At 49.6% G+C, this 18,229-nt stretch overlaps 1 protein-coding gene across 2 annotated transcripts; it reads left to right on the top strand.

Moving 5' to 3' along the window:
- Positions 1-94: 94 nt before the first annotated feature.
- On the top strand, positions 95-4,707 carry LOC129146154 (zinc finger protein 39-like). Of its 2 annotated transcripts, XM_054697652.1 has the most exons (3): positions 95-298; positions 544-636; positions 2,698-4,707. In XM_054697652.1, exons 1-3 carry the CDS (start codon positions 112-114, stop codon positions 4,185-4,187), a joined length of 1,770 nt encoding a protein of 589 aa, XP_054553627.1. In that variant the 5' UTR covers positions 95-111; the 3' UTR covers positions 4,188-4,707. The 2 variants fall into 2 exon arrangements, with proteins under 2 accessions (XP_054553627.1, XP_054553628.1); XM_054697653.1 differs by lacking the exon at positions 544-636.
- Positions 4,708-18,229: the final 13,522 nt, after the last annotated feature.

Raw genomic sequence — 18,229 nt, 5'->3', positions numbered from 1 at the left:
ACAATAAGCTATAGTTCTACTTTTAGGACCGAACGGGTGAATGTAGAGGCGAGGCTCTTTCAACTGCAAATTCTATACATCCTATACAGGACCAAAGACCCACAAAATAAGATGTGTTTGCACTTGCTCTGTCTGACCCAGGCTGCCAGCCCTGAAATGAGGAGAAATGTTCCCTCAGAGGGGACGGTGTCATTTGAAGACATTTTGTCAACTTCATGTGGCAGGAGTGGCAGTGAAGCTCAGAGGACCCTGTACTGGGATGTGATGATGGAGACCTGCAGTCACCTGGTGTCCCTAGGTGAGGAATCTCCGGTGTAGCACTCTAGTGCAGTGCTGTCTTCTGCACCGATAAGTGTGCACTTGCTTATGAAACTGAGTGTTGGTGAGGTTGAACATGGCAGGCAGTGTACATTGTGGGTGTTTCAGTTTTTGTTTGGAAAGATTCAGATTGGCCTCTTTTGCACAGCTCTTCACACTGCATTTGTTAGTTTTCAAAGACTGAAGTTGAACTTGATCAAAGACCAACACTGTTTCTCATCACAGGGCATCGTGTTACCGATCCTGAGGAGAGCATCAGGTCGGAGCAGGGATTACAGCCGTGGTCTGTGGACGATCCCCCAAACCAGGACCTCTCAGGTCAGTCAGTGCTTGCCAGGCCGGGAGGCTGAGAGGAGGCTGGGAGTGTGGCCAGTGATATTGGCCACACTGAGGTGCTTTTCCAGTGTCCAACCTTGGAGAGTGTGTCTGCATATATCAAACTGATTCTTTATTCAGTTACAAAATATTGCTGTCTGGTGAATTTTGTCCTGCTCTTTTAATGATGGTTGTCTATGTTCTTAAACCAGTATGCAGTCCTGATACTGTGGGGGTTATTCTGCAGTAATCACATTTCTCTGTTCTCTCTCTCAGTGTACTCTCATAGACTGTTTTCGTTAGGTACCTGTTCAGGATTTTTTTTATTTTGTGTGTTCATGGGAAGTTTAGCCAGTGTTAAATTTTCATAACAAATGAAATTATCTTTACTTTCTGAAGTTATACACGCTGTGAGGAAAGAATATATAATATAATAAATACATTTATTAATAGAGAGGTAAAGCCACAGAGGGTGTTTTTGTCCAGCATGAGTGAAACAAAGTGGAGGATGTTGTTTTTGTGTGTGTGCTCCATACGCATCATTATAGAGATTAATTATTTTCTTTCAGAGCTCAGATGAGGCGAATGGCTTGCACTGACATGTCATATCTATAGTTCTCTCTGCAGTCTGGGCTACAGGCTGTGTATTGCTATTGGAGATGTCACTTTGCAGGTGACTAACTCAAAAGGGATAGAGTGGTATTGACTGGAGAGTTATTTAGAACATGAGTAGTTTTTCAGGGGCAAGCCTTGTGACCGCCTACATAGTAATTGTGAGGCTAAGGAGGAACCAGAAATTGTTCAGCATGGGAAGGGATGTTCTGTGACTTGGGAGGGGGAACCTGAAGTGGTGGTTTCTAAAGCCATGGCACCAAGAGTTTCAGGTTTGGGGCTCATACCTTGGGGAAAAGTGTGACCTGTGCAATTCCACCTTCTCATGGGAATCGTTGGGAGGAAAGTAAAGGAATCGATGACAGTGTGATGTAGCTGAGAGTCACACACAACATATAAACTGGAGCTGCTATGAACAAAGCAGAAACACAGGTTCCAGGGAGTGCATTGAGAACACCAGGGTGTTGCTCTCAGAATGATGTGGGAAAAGACTTTAACACTGATAGCCACAGGCTGGATGCAGAACTTTTTTCCTATCAGCAGGAATGTGGGACACAATGATGAGGTGGAGTTTGCTGCATGTATTAGGATTCTGAGCCTTATGTGATATGATATTTAAATAAGAACTGACAGGTCTCTGCCGTGGAGGGATGTGCATGCCTCTGAGAACCTCTGCAGGTGACCGTGGCCAGGGCTGGGGTCGAAAGAAAAACTAAGGAAATGGAGAAGCAGAGTCCTTGTGTCTCAGCAGGCCTCTTGCTTAAAGTGCCTGGGCAATGACTGGGTCACTCAGTCCACAGGTTTCCGGGAAAGCCATGGCCTCTGTAGGGCTTGGTTATTCAGAAAGTACCTGCAAGAGCTGCACAGGGTCAGTCTAAGAAAGAAGGTGTGTAGGATCTATGTTGGGTGAAATGCTTCTGGTTGAAATCGACAACTCTAGTTAAAGGACTATTTTCACCAAATATTTATGATTTATAAAGCCATTATGAAATTAGTTTTACTGCTTTGTTATCCTGGTTTGGCATTAGAAAATCTGTTAATTGGGGCCTCCCTGGAGGCCTAGGGATTAAGTCTCTTAGCTCTCACGCTTATGGCCTGAGTTTGATCCACAGTGAAGGAGCTCACCCACTTTGTCACAGCAGACCTCTCCTGTCTCACCCGCTGCTCCCCTCAGCAGTGTATTTGAGTCAGTCCGCCTGTTCTGTTCAAAACAATGTCTCCACGCTCCCCTATAGCACCCCCACTCCTGCACTTCTGGCCTACACCCCAGTTCTTCTATGCTAAAATAAAAAAATACCAAAAAATCTATTCTCCCCATAATTTGCTATGGGCAAAAAGCATGAATCAGAAAATCAATACCTGTAAATTGTGTTGTAATACAGGAGCTTTTGTGCCACTTTGTAGTATTCACTCAAAATGCTTAGAGACATGGTCATTTTTATCTCACTTTAGATGTCCATACTGTGGATCACCTGACTCAGAACAGCCCTGCAAATCAGGGCAGACATGTGTGGCAAGTTCTTACCGCCAGCAGCAAAATACCATCCAGAGAGAGAACTGACTTAATGGAAAAAAGCAATGTGGACTCAATTCATTGTTTGAACCATAGTATCAAAAATGAAAGCAATTCAGCAATGATGCCTGAGAACTTTACTATACATAGGACCATGATGATCCCTGGTGAGCCTCAAGAAGAGCATGCTGGAGAGAATAAGGAGGTCTTTAGTAGAATGAGGGAACCCATCAAGTATCCTGAGCACCTTAGTCACCAGGTGATTCAGACCTTTCAACAGCCTTTTGAATTTCGTGAACAAGGAGAAGTTGTGAGTGTAGAAACAATATTTACACCTAAAGGAGCCCTTCCGGAAGGGGCTGCCCGTAAATGCAATGAGTGCAGGGACATCCGTGATGAGGCACCTTTCGTTTTCCGAGACAGAACCCAAGGAGGACAGACTCCCTGCAGTTGTAATGGAAAGGGGAGAGCTGTGGATATGACTCCAGTGCATTTGAATCCTCCTAGGTATGTTGAACATGAGCAGCAGGGATGTTATGAAAGTGGGGCCAGTCTCAGCAACACATTTCACACCTATCAGCGTGAGAGTACCCAGTTAGGAAAGAGTAATTTTGGATATAAGAGATATGTTGAAGCGGCCTCTAAAACCTTTGTTCTGACTGAACATCAGAAAACAAAAGCAGACGATCAACCTAATGAGTGTGGGGGCACCTCTGAGATTTCCTTACAGAGGGGATACCAGAGAAATCTCACTGCAGTGAAGTTGTTTGGCTCTAACGATTATGTGAAAACTTACTCATGGAAGACTGCCCTCACTTTACATCCACAATCTCAAACGGGAGTGAAGCGCTACCCGTGTCAGGTATGTAAGAAAACTTTCAGGTGGAAATCTGCTTTTAGTGTCCATCAGAGAACTCACATAAGGGAGAAACCCTATGAATGTGAGGCGTGCAGGAAAGTGTTCTCCTGTAAGTCAGTTCTTGTTCTACATGAGAGGACTCACACTGGAGAGAAACCCTATGATTGTGAAGAGTGTGGGAATGCTTTTTCCAGTAAGTCATCTCTCAGTCACCATCAGAGAAGTCACACTGGAGAGAAACCCTATGAATGTGAAGGGTGTGGGAAAGCTTTTTCCAGTAAGTCTTACCTCAGTGAGCATCAGAGAATTCACAGTGGAGAGACGCCTTATGAATGTCAAGAGTGTAGGAAGACTTTCCCCTGGAAATCATCCCTCAGTTACCACCAGAGAATTCACACTGGAGAGAAACCCTATGATTGTGAAGGGTGTAGGAAAGCTTTTTCTAGTAAGTCACACCTCATTAGACATCAGAGAAGTCACACTGGAGAGAAAACCTTTGATTGTGAAGGGTGTGGGAAAGCTTTTTCTAGTAAGCCACACCTCATTACACATCAGAGAATTCATTCATAGTGGAGAGAAAGCCTATGAGTGTCAAGAATGTGGGGAGGCTTTCCGCCAGAAATCATCCCTCAGTAAACATCAGAGAAGTCACAGTGGAGAGAAGCCTTATGAGTGTCAAGAGTGTGGGAAAACTTTTTCCAGTAAGCAAGCTCTCACTGGACATCAGAGGTGTCACTGGACAAAATCCCTATGATTGTGAAGAGTGGGAAAACTTTTCAGGAAGTCAGCCGTCACTAGGCATGACAAAATCCACACTGGAGGGAAATGCTATGAATGTCAAGAGTGCGCAGGCAGGCCTCCCCTGGTGGTGCAGGTGGTTGAGCGCAGCACTGTGAAGTTAGGGGTCTCTGCGGTGTGTGTCTTGCTGAAGTGCTTGGCCTGAGGCCTCTCCTGAGGCTCCAAGGCCTGCTGAGATTGCCCCCGTTACTCGCCTGGATGTCCACACCTAGCCTCGGTCTGTGGATTTGCAGTCGTGCCCTGTGTTGGCTCCGCGGTGTCCTCTCCGCAGGGCTGGGCTCGGGGCCCGTCCGTCGGGGATTGTTTCTCTGTTCGTGGATTTGGGACTTGGGCGCCCGCTCTCCCCTGCCCGCGCCCTCTATGCAGCTTCCTCCGTCAGGAACATCTCTACGGCCAGAGTCCCTGTCCTGTGTTTCCAGGTCGGTGACTGACGGGGTGTCTGTCACCTGAGAGCATCTTCCCTGATTCAGGGGGAGGTACATTGGTCCCTTCAAACTCCACCTGGAGTGTCGGTGCCACGGGCCATATTCCTCAACGCGCCATGGGGGGTCGCTGAGGCTTTCACCCCTAGGCCGCAGGCCGCTTTCCACGATGCTGCAGGCTCCTAGGTGTCCTTGAGCGCCCATTAAAGATGGCAACGGGCCCCTCAGCCTTCACCTCAGACCTGGTCCAAAGAGGCCTGCAGGGTTTGCTAAGACAACGCTCCTCTGCTAGTACCACGTTCCCTGGAAGTGTCTGTTGCTGTGACGTGACCCATGTGGTCTGTTGGAGCAAGGGTTGCTCTCTGCTCTGAAGGTGAGGGGTTCAGGGGACTCGTGTCACATCCCCCTACAGTTGTGTTGGGGCGTCCAGGGGTGTGGCGGGTGATGCCTCTGTGGATGGGTGGGCGGCCCAGGTGGGTGGTGATGCTGTCAGCGGTGGCCCAGGAGAGGCCTCCACCGTGCTCCATGGGGACCTTGCCCAGCTCAGCCGCATCCCGGGGTCAGGACGCGCAGCATCAGCACAGCCCAGAGACACTGTCCACGCTCCAGCGGTGAGGACACTACAGGAGCCTTGATCTCCATGGACAGGTTATGGACCAGAGCAGGGGAGTAATCCCCAGTGACGTGTGGGGAGCAGAACAGGCAGATCTATTGAAATCCACTGCTTAGGGGAGCCGTGGGGAGACAGGAGAGGTGCTGCGCCCTGTGGGTCAGCTCCCTGGCTGGGGATGGAGTTCTTGCTGCAGTGGCTGTGGACAGCTTCATTGTCTGAGACTTACGGAGCAGGGAGGCTATGGGTCCATTCTTGTGTGGGGCGCTTATCCTTCGGATATGGGGACAAGACGTGTGTGCTACTTTCAGGTCTGTGCCATCTTCCTTGGTCGCCCCCACCCGTAAGTTCATCCCCTGGATGAAAGGGAGTGTACCCATAAGATACCGAGGTGGATGGCCGGTCTTGGGCTGCGAGGTTCTCTTTCTCTGGAGAAGCAGAACTGCTCGGGAAGAACATGTTCGTCTTGGTAATGTTGCCAGGCTAGAAGACAAAGAATAGTTTGACTTTTAACCCTTTGCACTCTGAACCATTCTGGACATTGGCTACCAGCTACTCAATGCTACTTTGCGGCGGAAACATGCATTTACAGACCCTTGTATTATTTAGTATAATTTTAGAACCAAGTAACATATTATAATGATATTGGACTTATATGAATTGGGTGACATCGATGAATGTGTATTTGCAAAAAAAAACATTTTATTGTTTATAATTTTGTACAGTATGATAAGTTTTGTAACACTCCCCAATATGCATTGCAGGCTGATTAGTGGAGCTCATCTTTACTACTACTTGTGTCATGAGACTCATTCGTGGTTGGACGCTTTGACATTGTTCTAATAAAAAATATAATGCATGGGTTGAAAGTTTTTAATTGTTTTTACTAACTGTCAAGATGATATTTACCAAAATAGCTTTCACCAAACAATTTATTCACTAAGAAAAGAATCACTTTTCTGATTTTCTCCTCGTTAGATCTATGTGCACTGCTCGAAGCTTCAAACCAAAATGAGCTCAGCTTTGAACATCTTTTCCTCCAGATGTAGACTTGTTTATTTGTAATTATATATCTCACTACACAGTATGCACTATGTTTGAAAACTGACCTTTCTTCTACAAACTCCCCTTATCACTCTTTTCAAGTGGTGTCTCAAAGTGCTCGGACCGTCGTGAGCACGCATCTCACATTCTCGTCCGACACAAAACTCGCTGACATTTCTTGTATATATCTTAGTATTTTTTCGATATTTTGATTTAATTTCTTGTGCCATTTCAAGATAAAACTTCAGGGAAACATGCATGTCTCAAAAAGTTGCATTGAAATAACTCAATTCCCCATAATCACTAGTAAATTGCAATGTCCCCTGAGAGGGGACATCCGAGTGATATGCTAGAATTCCGATGTCCCCTGAGAGGGGACAGCAGAGTGCAAAGGTTTAAGCAATGAGCAGAAAGAATGCAGGTCTATTTTGGGGATGTATGTAAGCCTTTGGGACTCCCTGGTTTCAGAAATGAGAGTTACACGGCAGAGTGAGTGTATGTAATGCCACCAAACTCTGCATTGAAAAACATATGCCTTCCTAAGTACAAATAATGAACTAAAAGAGAAATTAACAAAGCCATCCCACCTACAATTGCACACGCAAAAAAATTAACTGGGAATAAATTTAACAGAGGAGGTGAAAGACTTTTACAAGGAAAACTATCAAACATTGTGGAAAAAAAATAATAGAAAGCATAGAGAAATGGAAAGAAAGACCCCGCTCATGGGGTGGAAGAATCAACATTGTCCAAAGGGCCATCCAACCCGAAGCCCCTTCTAGATTCACTGCAACCCCAATAAATATCCCGATGGCATTCTTCAGAGGAATAGAACAAAGATTACTGAGGTTCATATGGAAACACATAAGACCCCACATAACCAAAGCTTTCCTGATTAAAAGTGGGGGGAAATGAAGGAGTCACACTTCTGATCTCAAACTAAAGGTAAGGGGCCTCCCTGGTGGCCCAGGGGTTAAACACAGTGCTCTCAAACTACTGCCAGCCACTGTGCACAAGTTGGATCCCCAGCCGGCCAGGGAGCCGACTGCCATGTGCCTCAGACCTCTCCTGTCTGGCCTGCTGTGCCCCTCAGCAGTGTATTTTGTCAGTCGGCCTGCTCTGTTCCCTGCTCTGTCTCTGGTGAATCCTCTCAACCCCAGCATCTATGGCCTGTACCCCAGCTCTTGTGTGCATAAATAAATAAATCTTAAATATTTGTTAAACGAGTATTTTGGAAAGCCAAATAATTGAGCTAGAGTTACCTTATCAAATCCTTAGTTATAAATTAATCTGACTTGTGATATCATTTTGAAGAATACTACTAATATGTGTAGATTCATGAAACAAATCTGTAAAAACTTGGATGTGTGCAAGATTATGTGGAACATCCTGAGAGAAAGAAAATACATCCCAAGAGCAGGCCAGGATGAGCTGCTCACCTTCTCACAAGCAGGGATGAGCATCAAGCAGTCTCGGGTGGGGAGAGGCCACGTTGTTTCCAGCTAGTGTCATGAGACTTTCCTGGGCTTGGCTTCGGTGACCGACATGTCGGCCAAGGTGAGGTGAAGTGTGGACTCTCTCAGTCCTGAGGAGAGAGTGATCGGGGCCGTCCTCCTGCAGAGAGCTGGGGTGGAGGACGTGGACGCCGCTCGGGGCCCCTCTAGCCCTGACTCTGCGCACCCTACTCGGCGGCCTTTCGGGGTGAGCTGAGGAAACAGTGTGAAGGGCACGTGAAGTCTGTGAAAAGGCCCCTGTCGCTCGCCGTGGTCACTGCTGAGTAGCCCGGGAACATTTTCCCACTGAGCGAGCCTTGTGCTGGCTCTGACTGCTCCTGGCCCTCCAGGGAAGCCCTCGGGGAAGCCGGAGCCTCCGCCTCCAGGGGCCTGAGTCCCGAACTCGGGGGGGGGGGGGGGGGGGGGGGGGAGGTGGTTCCCTGGCCAGGTGGAGTCCGGCTGTGGAGGCGAGTCGGCCCAGAACGTGTGGTGCCGGGAGCGGCCCTTGGATGGTGGATTCCTCCATCGGGCGCGAATGTCCTCAAGGCGCTCGCCGGGGATTCTTTCCAAAGTGGCCGGTGAGGCCCGTGGAGGAAACGGGGTGACGAGAAGCCGCGGGCGGCGGTGGGCGGGGGCACCTGCACCCGCCTGGGCAGAGGCGGCCCTGGCACCGTCGCCCGCCGGGGCTCGCGCTGCCGCAGGGCACTCCGCGGGGGCTCGTGCCGCCGCGGGGCTCTCCGCGGGGGGATGGACCATCCCGGGTCCCCGGCGGGACCGCCCCCCCCTACGCTCCCCCGTGACCCGCGTGTCCTCCCCTCGCCGCGACGGTCAAGTCGCCTCCGGAGCGTCACCCCGTGCCGGACATGTCCTCCCCGTGCGCCGCTGAGACTGAGCTGGCGGCACCTCCTCCGGGTTCTCAGTCCTCCCTCGACTCTCCCGGGCCACTGCTCCTCCAGCACCACTGGACACGGGGTGTCCCCAGGGGTCTTGCAGGCGGCTGTCGTCAGAGTGTGGAGAGACGAGTGTGTGTGGGGGTTGTTCTGTGTCTGTCACTCACCTCCTTTGTCTTCTGGGGGGGGGGCGTGACGTCAAAATTGGGAATTTAAAAAGTCCTGTTGTTACAGGAGGTGGGGGGAGCGCAAAGCCCCCAGAATATCCACTCCATAAAGGGTCTTCATCTGCTGCATCAAGAAAAAGCATAAAAAGGGGCCTCCCCAGTGGTGCAGCGGTTGAGCGCTGGGTTTCGAAGCTGCCCGCAGCCTTTGCAGCGCCTGTTCGATCCCCGGCTGCACCCCGGCCACCAGAGGAGGGTCCCATATGGCGCGCAGACCTCTCCTGCCGCCCGCTGCTCCCCTCAGCAGTGTACTTCGGTCCTTCTGCCTGCTCTGCTCCCCATTCTGGATCTGGTGAATTCTCTCACCCTCCCGCACTTCTGACTGTACCCAGTGCTTGTATAAATAAATGAATAAAGAATCTTTAAAAAAAAGCATAAATTTAAAACAATCTGGCCAAGCGTCTTGAGGAAGGGATGGTTTATGGAGCCCCATGGGCAGGAGGGGAGCGGCTGAGCCCTGCCCAGTGGGACTAGGTTAGCTGCCCCTCTTGTGGCCCAGACTGCGGCCACGGAAGCAACAGCATTTTGCTGCCCCCAGGCCCTGCATGCAGAGCCCCTCAGTCCTCTCAGCACCGCAGAATGTGTCCAGGTCAGCCGGCCCCTGAGGAAGGCTGTGAAACATAAACTGGGCAGTCAACAGAGACATAGGTCAAGGAGCTTCCATTTCTCCTTGTTTAAGGAGAATGATTCTAACAGTGAAATCGGAGTTGTTTAGAGCCAAGTGGAGTTTCGGGTTCATAAGAACATCCAGAAGTTTCTGATGACAGTAATTATTGGCAGTTTTCTCTATGGAGAACAGTCATCTCAGCTTGGGAAAAATTTACATGTTGGGCAGATTGTTTCCTGGGAGATGATACTTAGAAGGACAGCACGGGATGGGTGCAACGGCAAAGGAAAAGATATTTCATGTGGTGTCCAGGATGTCATCATCATTCAAGACACCATTTGCATCGTTCACAGTAAGGGACCCCAGGTGCTATAACGTGGAACCTGGAACACCGGGTGCTTCAGCCTCTAAACTCCCTCTCTCATGGGGGTGCCTGTCTCGCTGGGGGCCTCTACTTGATCATTTGGGAGCCCCGGCACCTCAGGTGTTGATGCCGTCCTCCTGCGTGTCTGTGGAGTCCTCTGGCTGCAGCCAAAGGAGGGGTGGGGAAAGACACTGTGGGTGAGGTGGGGAGGTTTCACTAGCAGACCTCTCTCCTGCCCCTGCTCGGGTGGCTACAGCTCTCGCAGGCACCGCTGCGGTGGAGACCCATGATGTGATCCTATTGTGGCACGCAGAGATCATGTGCTGGCGAGCATCTGGCCGTTCTGCTCGCTTCCTTCCTTGAGTCCTCTGTTCACCCTCGAAAACGTGTACTCCAGAGCCAATGCTGCGTATTGTTGAGGGTCTCCAGTAGTTAAATATTTCTTGTCTATAACGACACTTCCTTGTGTCCTTGGTTCTCGTGGACCGGGTGCTCCCAGCCCTGGACACCTGGAGGGACAAGGAGGGACATGTTGGCCATGGTGCGGTGTGATACATCTGAGATCGTGCCATCCTCCTGCAGAGAGCTGTGCATTTAGAACATGTAGACTGCTTGATACAGTCTTTTTGGGGGGAATGACCTGAGGAGATGCTTTCCAATGCAGATGAAATCTTCGAGTGTGACAGTACTCACCAGCCATGTCTTGCAGTAACAAATCGCTGGAGACGATGTGTAAGTCCAACCGCGGGGACGGTTGGACAGAGGACAGTGGACCGTGTTCCTGACTGCAGTGGGGCAGCTGCAGGTGGACGGTGGAGCGGGCTGAGGAGGATGCGGGGCTCAGCAGGGGCCTCGGTCTGCATGGGACAAAGAAGAGGCCGCCCCGCCTGGTGCCGAGAGGCGGGGATGCCGCGAACGCGGAGCTGCGAGGGCGCAGGGTGTTGCTGGGCAGGGAGCCTGGTGCACGGCACCCCGCCCGACGGCGCAGGGTGCCCACCTGTCTCTCCCGGGAGGGCCGGTCTGGCGTGTCCGCGGTCCCCACTGAGGAATCCTGAGCAGGTGCCCAGCTTGGGACAGACGCCTGTCGCTGCTCGAAAGGATCCCGACGTGTCCATTGCTTTGTTCGGAACAGACACGGGCCATCTCCTCCCTTCAGGGCATAACTCCCCGACGGGCGCCCCCACGGGAGGCTCCCAGGTGTGCTGGCCCCGTGCACCTGCCTGTGCACCTGCGTGTTCCCGCCCGCGCACTCCGTCCAGCCGCCTGCGTGCCCGTGCGCCCCGCCCGAGCCCAGAGTGAAGTCGGGGCTGGCGGGTCCCCAGTTTCGGAGCGACCTGTCTCCTTGGGCCTGGGGCCTCTGCGGTCGCAGAAGGAGCAGTTTAGTGGGGGGGGGGCGCGTGGGAACACCCCTGTGCGGCTGCCCGCGGACAGGGGCCTAGAGGCCCCGGTGTGGGGGCTGCGGGTGGGAACCTGGGGGCTTGACTGGCGTCTTCTGGACCAGGAGGACCCTGGGGGTTGGGGCTCATTCTTGAGCATGACCCTCTGTGACCCGCCTCCGCGGACTGATCTCCCGGCGCGTCGTGGCGAGTGGGTGCACCTGGGGTGGGTGCACCAGGCCAGTCCTGCTCCCCACCTGTGTGTTCATTTCAGGGACGCGCCTCAGGGTTTGGGGACCGCGGGGTGACATAGTCCAGGGCTGTCGCCCCCTCCCTGCCCCGGTCTGGCTGGCAGGAGAGCACCCCACCCAAACTGGGTCTGAATGGTGGCCCCGAAGGAAGGGGAGCCGGTCTCTCCTCCCCACCGTGTGCCCTGGGGGCAGGTGATGAGGCTCTAACCTGGGGCGCCCAGCCGCTACTCTCCAGAGAGGACCTTCAGGAAGGAGGCCACAGGGCCTCCCTGGGGAGCAAGGGTCAGACGCAGCTCTGTGAGGCTGTCCACAGCCTCTGCTGCACAAGTTCGGTCCTGGCCAGGGAGCTGCCCACAGGGCGCGGCAGACCCCTTCTCTCTCCCCACTGCTCCCCTCAATAGTGTTTCAGTAGATCCTCCTGTGCTGCTCCCCACTCTCTCTGGTGAATCCTCTCAACCCCCACACCTCTGGCCTGTACCCCAGTTCTGGTATGTATAAATAAAAAATGAGATAAACCCTCCACATGATTAGGTCACGAAGGGCGGGAGGCAAAGTTCCTCTGTGCTCACACTTCTTTTCCACTAGGGTAAATTCAAACTTTTTTTGAAAGAAAGTGGATCAGGCGGCTTCCTGGGTGCAAATCTTCACTTTATTTTTTTTTCAAAGATTATTTATTTATACAAGAACCAGGGTACAGGCCAGTTGTGCGGGAGGGTGAGAGGATCCCCCAGAGCCAGAGCGGGGAATCAAAATGGCAGTCTGACGAAATACACTGCTGAGGGGAGCAGCGGGCACAACAGGAGGGTTCTGCCACACCTTGTGAGACCCTCGTAGGCTGGCCGGGATCGAACTGGCACTGCAGAGGCCGCGGACAGCCTCAAGGAGTCTGCGCCACCAGGAGAGGCCCCAAAATCAGACTGCGGGTTCACAATGATCTGTGGCTCCCCTCTTGGACTCCAAAGCCTTTCCTCTCCATCAAACCAGTTTGCCTCCCTAGTAGAAGGATTTGTGACTCTGTACTTCTCCTGGGCAGGAAAGCACTCCCTGCGGACTCTGTAGGAGGCTGCCCTCCTGCCCTGTGGAGCAGCTGTGATTAGGGCTCACTGCAACCTGCATGGGGCTCTCAGCACTTCTGTCAACACCCTCCTGTTGAGCAGGAAGCCACACTCACATTCCTCCAGAAGGTTAGTTAGCGAGCTACAAGTAGGAGTTGATTTTTATTTCCCTTCCAAAACAGAAATATTGCTAAACTCCTTTAAAAATTGAATTCCTAGTTGATTTTGAGTGTAGGTGATGCAGCAAGCCTCAGACTTAGGATTTTCAAATGTCCTTGGCCGGTTATTACCAATGACTGTCAAATGTGTTCTCGGTGGTCTGGGTGTATCCCATAGGAAAATGCCTTTTCTTAGGGAGTGGATCTTTTGATGTTCATTTGTGACTTAGATTTTAGCTGTATATTGAATTCATACCTTTATCTGCTTTTAACTATCTTGTCTCATAGCAGAAGCTGTTGAATGTGGTCTGTGCTCATAAATTAGGTTTCTGATGTGATTGTCTTTATTCTGGTGGGTTGGGCCGGGATGGGGTCGCTTCAGCCTTGGCCAGTGAAATACTGGGGAGAAAGTGAATCCATTTGCCCTGGATTCTGTGCAGGATATTCAATTCTTTTATTTTACATCCTAGGGAGGTGACATGATGGTCAAGGTTACAGTACTTCTTCTTAGTGGTGCCACAAGTCACCCAGATTTCTAAGTCACACTGCACTCCTACCAGGATTTGGGGCTCTCTGATAGGAAGAGGGAGGCTCAGAGGTGAAGTGACTTTACTGAGGTCCTGGCTGATTGATGTATGACTTGCAGCTAGAACTCAAACCTGCTAAGGACTGTAGTGTAGCTAACTGAATGTTTAGCTACAGAATGTTTTTGTTGTATTGTAGCTAACTGAATGTTTTTAGAAACTCAATTATGTCTCGATTCTACCAAAAAAAACTAGCTGTTTAAACTTTCCCATTGTGATTTTAAGGTGAACCGTTCTCACCGATTTGTCTTATAGTAGGGTGAACAGGGACACCAACTCAGATGTTTACTTTTTGGATTTCCTGAGGCTAGCTCTCCTTAGGTTGCCCCCACCCCAATCCTAGATCCAGACCTAGGGCTCCACTGCCTGAGGACTCTGCTCCACCCACTGCCTCCGTTTACAAGTGTTGCACTGCTGAATACTCTTGAATCTGCTGCACCCTTTCTGTTTACACAGCGAGCAGACTAATAGGAAGACTGTGCTATAGGTGATGGCTCTGCACTTAGCTAGGCTGTCAGGCAGGATGGGGTCTGCCCCATGGTGGCCTGCTGCCATTGCGTTTCCCTTCCTGTGCGGGTCTCTGCTGTCCCTGAAGCATCACCGGGACACCTTGGTGTCCTTCTGAATGTAATGACTTACTTGTAACTCTAGTCAAATCCCAGGAAAAGAAACAAAAGCAGGGACCCGACCAACTCCTTAGACCCCTCTTTGTTGTTTAGGCAACCAAACATATTTAGAATTCTGCCCTGTGTCTAGCCCAGGGGAGGAAGAAGTTTCTAGCAGTTATGGCTTTCTGTTTGCTGCCTGGTGCTTTCACAGAAATACTTCATTTTTTTAAACCAAAATTACATTTGTTCAGTTGTCATTGTTGAGGATGTATTTATTGTGTTTTACAGACGTGAGTAAATATATGTATGTATTTATATATATGTATGTATGTAGAAAACCAAACGTATATAGACAAGGTCAAGGCATGTATACTAGATATTTTGAAGTGATTTATCAAGGGGAAAGATGTGTGTTATAATGTAAACAGAGTCTATGTTTTATATATAATGTAGATAGCAAGAATAGCATACAAATTATACAAAATTTTCCTTTCCTCTTTTATTATTAAAGCAAAAAAATAAAATAAAATAAAAAGGACAGTACAGGCAGCTGTTCCCAGGGTTGTGAAGGCCACACTGCTTTGGGGGGAGGGACTCCATGGCCCTGGGGTGCACTCTGTGCTGGGGCCCAGCCCCGCACTCCCCGCTGGCTGGCGCTGCCTCACATGTGGCTTCCTGCTGTCCCCCACGGTCTGCATCCCTGGGATGAAGGGTGAGGGTAACCAATAAAGATTGACCAACAGAAGATTCTGGCTCTTGTCCTTCTGGGTCGCCTTGGGGCTCTCCTTCGGGAGCTCGCACCTGGCGGGTTGTGGACTCTGAGGCAGATATGTGAGTGGGTTGGTGGTGGTATTTAGCATGTGCATGGGGTTGTTAGGGGGAAAAGGATGTCCTAAAGATTATTCCATACAGGCTTTGTGGATTCCACCCCCACCCCAGGCCAAAGCCAAAGACACTGGGAACTCCAAACCCCATCACCACCTAAGGGAATGTGGCTGGGACCTGAGGGTGGAGTTAAGCAGCCAGGTTTGGTATAAAGCCAGACCTGTGGGCTTTGGAGGGGATCCCCCACTTTGGCTCTCCGCCAGCTCGCAGCGTCCGGCCAGCTCTGAGAGTGCCTTTGGTTTTCCAGGTCGGCGGATCGGGTAGGACACTTTAAAGACTTTATTTCCCTATTTTCTTCCTGAGTTGTACATTTTCCTTATTTCCTTTTCCCTTGTAAATAAGCCTTTTATTAACCTTTTGTGTATGCCTGTGGTGGAGTATTAATTAGTCCCTTTTAAGCTCGCTGGTGAGAACCCACAGTCAGGCCACCCGTTCAATATTGGGATTGCCCTATAACAGCTGGCGCCCAACGTGTTTTCCAAGCTTCACCTGTGGTTGACCAGCCCAAAGTATTTTTTCTTGCATTAGTCACCATCTTCAGTGAGCTCAGGCGAATTGCTAATTGGCCTGATAGTGTTGTAGAGCAACCCCGATACAAAACGGGGTGCCTGACTGTGGGTCCTCACCCGTGTGCTTAAAAGGACTTATCAATGCTCTACTGCAGGCACACGCGAAAGGTTAATAAAAGGTTTATTTACAAGGGAAGGGGAAATGAGGAAATATACAGCTCAGGGCGAAAAGTGGGAGACAAAGTTTTAAATAAGTCCTACCCGATCCTCCGATCAGGAATCCCAAATGGCTCTCTGAGAGCTGGCCTTGAAGGAGGGAGGTGAGCTATAGCAAGCCAGCCCAAGGCCCACGTGTTTGGTTTTTATCCCCAACCTGGCTGCTTAACTCCACCCTCAGGTCCCAGCCACTCTCCATTTGGTGGTGGTGGGATTTGTCTTTCCCAATGTCCTGATGGCTTTAGTCTGGAGTGGGGGTGGGGCCCACAAAGCCTTTATGGGATTAGCTGAGGGCATCATTTCCCCCTAACAATAGGAGCTGTCTCAGGTCAGACCGGCCTTTCCTTTCCAACCTCTGCTGTCCTAGAGAGTACACACAGGCAGGTCTTCTAGTGCATACTTTCCCTTCACTTAACAACAATTAAAAATTGGAAATAATAATACAAAGACAAAATCATTTGTTGTGAGCCAGCCGCAGCCCCCTGGGTATCAGGGATTCCTGAAGGATGGGACTGCATTGGCACAATTGTAGAGAATGATAAGGGAGGGGGAATGAGGAGACACAGACACTGTGTCAGGGTGGGGTCCTTGTCCTGCTGAGGGTCTCAGCAGCCCTTCATTTATAAATTTCAAGCAAACCAGGAGAGCGCCTAAGCATATGCATGAGGGAAGGTAACAGTCACACCTTTTCCCAGAGCAGCAAGGGTTGATTTACCCTTTTGCCAAGGCTGTGACATTTATTATTATTTTTTTTTATTTAAAGGAGGCTCATTAGCTCAACAAAAGTTTCTCAGAATAGTCATTTATCTGAAATGACCAGTCATTTTATTACTAGCAAAAGGCTTCTGGGTCTGCACTAACATTTCCATGTTTACTGAGTGAAGGATTAACTAAGGGCTGGGGAAACAAAGGGCAGGAAATTACCTGGGGGAAGGGAGACAAAGGGATTTTTTCCAACTAACCTATAAAGTTGAGACTAACATATTAACTCATTGACTAAAGCAAAAACCAGAAGGCATTTATCTAGAAGTTATCTATAGTATATTGTTTTAATATTGATGGGCTCTTAAGGAACCAAGGGCCAGGAGTGCATTAGTGCCAGGCAAGCTGCACTGACTCCTCCCTAGCCCCCAGCTCTCCCTTCAGGGAGGAATTCCCCTAATGTAAACAAGGAGTTTTCTGCCTATTACTCTTCTACTTATCTAGGCAGCCTAGTTTCTGTATCTAACTTTAAGATTAAGGGGAAATTCCTTTCTCTGTAAGATTGCTGATTGTTGTTTGTAGTTGTAAGGAGTTACCAATATTTTATCAGAGGCATGGCCAAAGATGGTTATAGCTAGCTCAACCAGTCACAAAACTGTCGATTTATTCTCGAATGTGTACTCTAACAGCTACCATACCAATCAGCCCTAAATAAACAGGAATGAATTAGCAGGAGTCTACTATGTTGCCTTCTGGCTTATCAAGAGTTTTCTTCTACTTGGAGCTAGGCTCACCTCTGACATTCAACTGTTATCTTTAACTGTAAAGTAAAAGACTTTCTTCTGTGGAACCAAGCTTAGCCGAGGTTTTGCCATTTTGTATATCCTCCAACTTGATATGTTACTTCTTGTCCAGCTGCATTCCGGAGATAGTTTCAGCAGTCACAACCCTCACTCCACTTGGTGACGAGAAAGCAGAACACCCCAGCCTCCAATGAGGGCAGTCCGATCCATAAATGGGACAGCATCTCTACCTGTCCAATCAGTTTGAAACTGTAACCGTGCGTGCCAAAATGCCTTTGTAGTAGCCAATGAGTAATTGCCAGCTTCTTTCAAAATCCGCGCAGCTTGTGACCCTATAATTGACCCCTGCTTCCTCTGTTCGGGCTCTCGACCTCTGCCATTGCATCGGTGCCTGTCCAGGGCCCAGACTCGAGCCGTAATAAACTCCCTTTTGCATTTGCATCAGCTGTCTTTGGATTCTTGGAGGCTATGCTCACAGAGTTTACTGATCTTGGGCACAACATCTTCCAGTTAGCCCTTGCCTTAAATGGCCACATCTCCATCCTAAAAGACTTAGCCCAGGGAAGTTTACAGCATTTTTTTTTCCCAGAAGTTTTTTCACTTGTTCATGTAAGCCAAATGTTGAATTGCTGTCTTTGGCAGAGAACTACTAATTTTATAAAAAAATGTAATATTTGTATCATGCACTGCCATTTGCCATCAAACTGGTTATTCAGTGATTGATCCATATTTGCAATTTTACTTTTAAATGCGTATTTTAGCAATGGTAGAAACTAGCCCTAAACAAATGAAGAGACTCTAGTAGGAGTCAGCTAACGAGATTCCTGATTTTTCAGAAATCTGCCCCATGCCCGGACTTTTGTCAGGTGACATGAGTAGCATGGTCCCCATGATCTTTGTATTCATGCCCTTCTGAGCTGGTCTGATGTTAATGCATTCAGCATTTGGCCCACCCATTTAGACAATCAAGTTGCAACAAACCCTTGCCACCATGGGGAACATCACAGCACACA

This window comes from Talpa occidentalis, unplaced genomic scaffold (assembly GCF_014898055.3).
Source record: "Talpa occidentalis isolate TD23 unplaced genomic scaffold, MPIMG_talOcc4v2.1 talOcc4.18, whole genome shotgun sequence".
NCBI classification, from domain to species: domain Eukaryota; kingdom Metazoa; phylum Chordata; class Mammalia; order Eulipotyphla; family Talpidae; genus Talpa; species Talpa occidentalis.
This window is presented reverse-complemented; position numbering and strand designations above follow the sequence as displayed.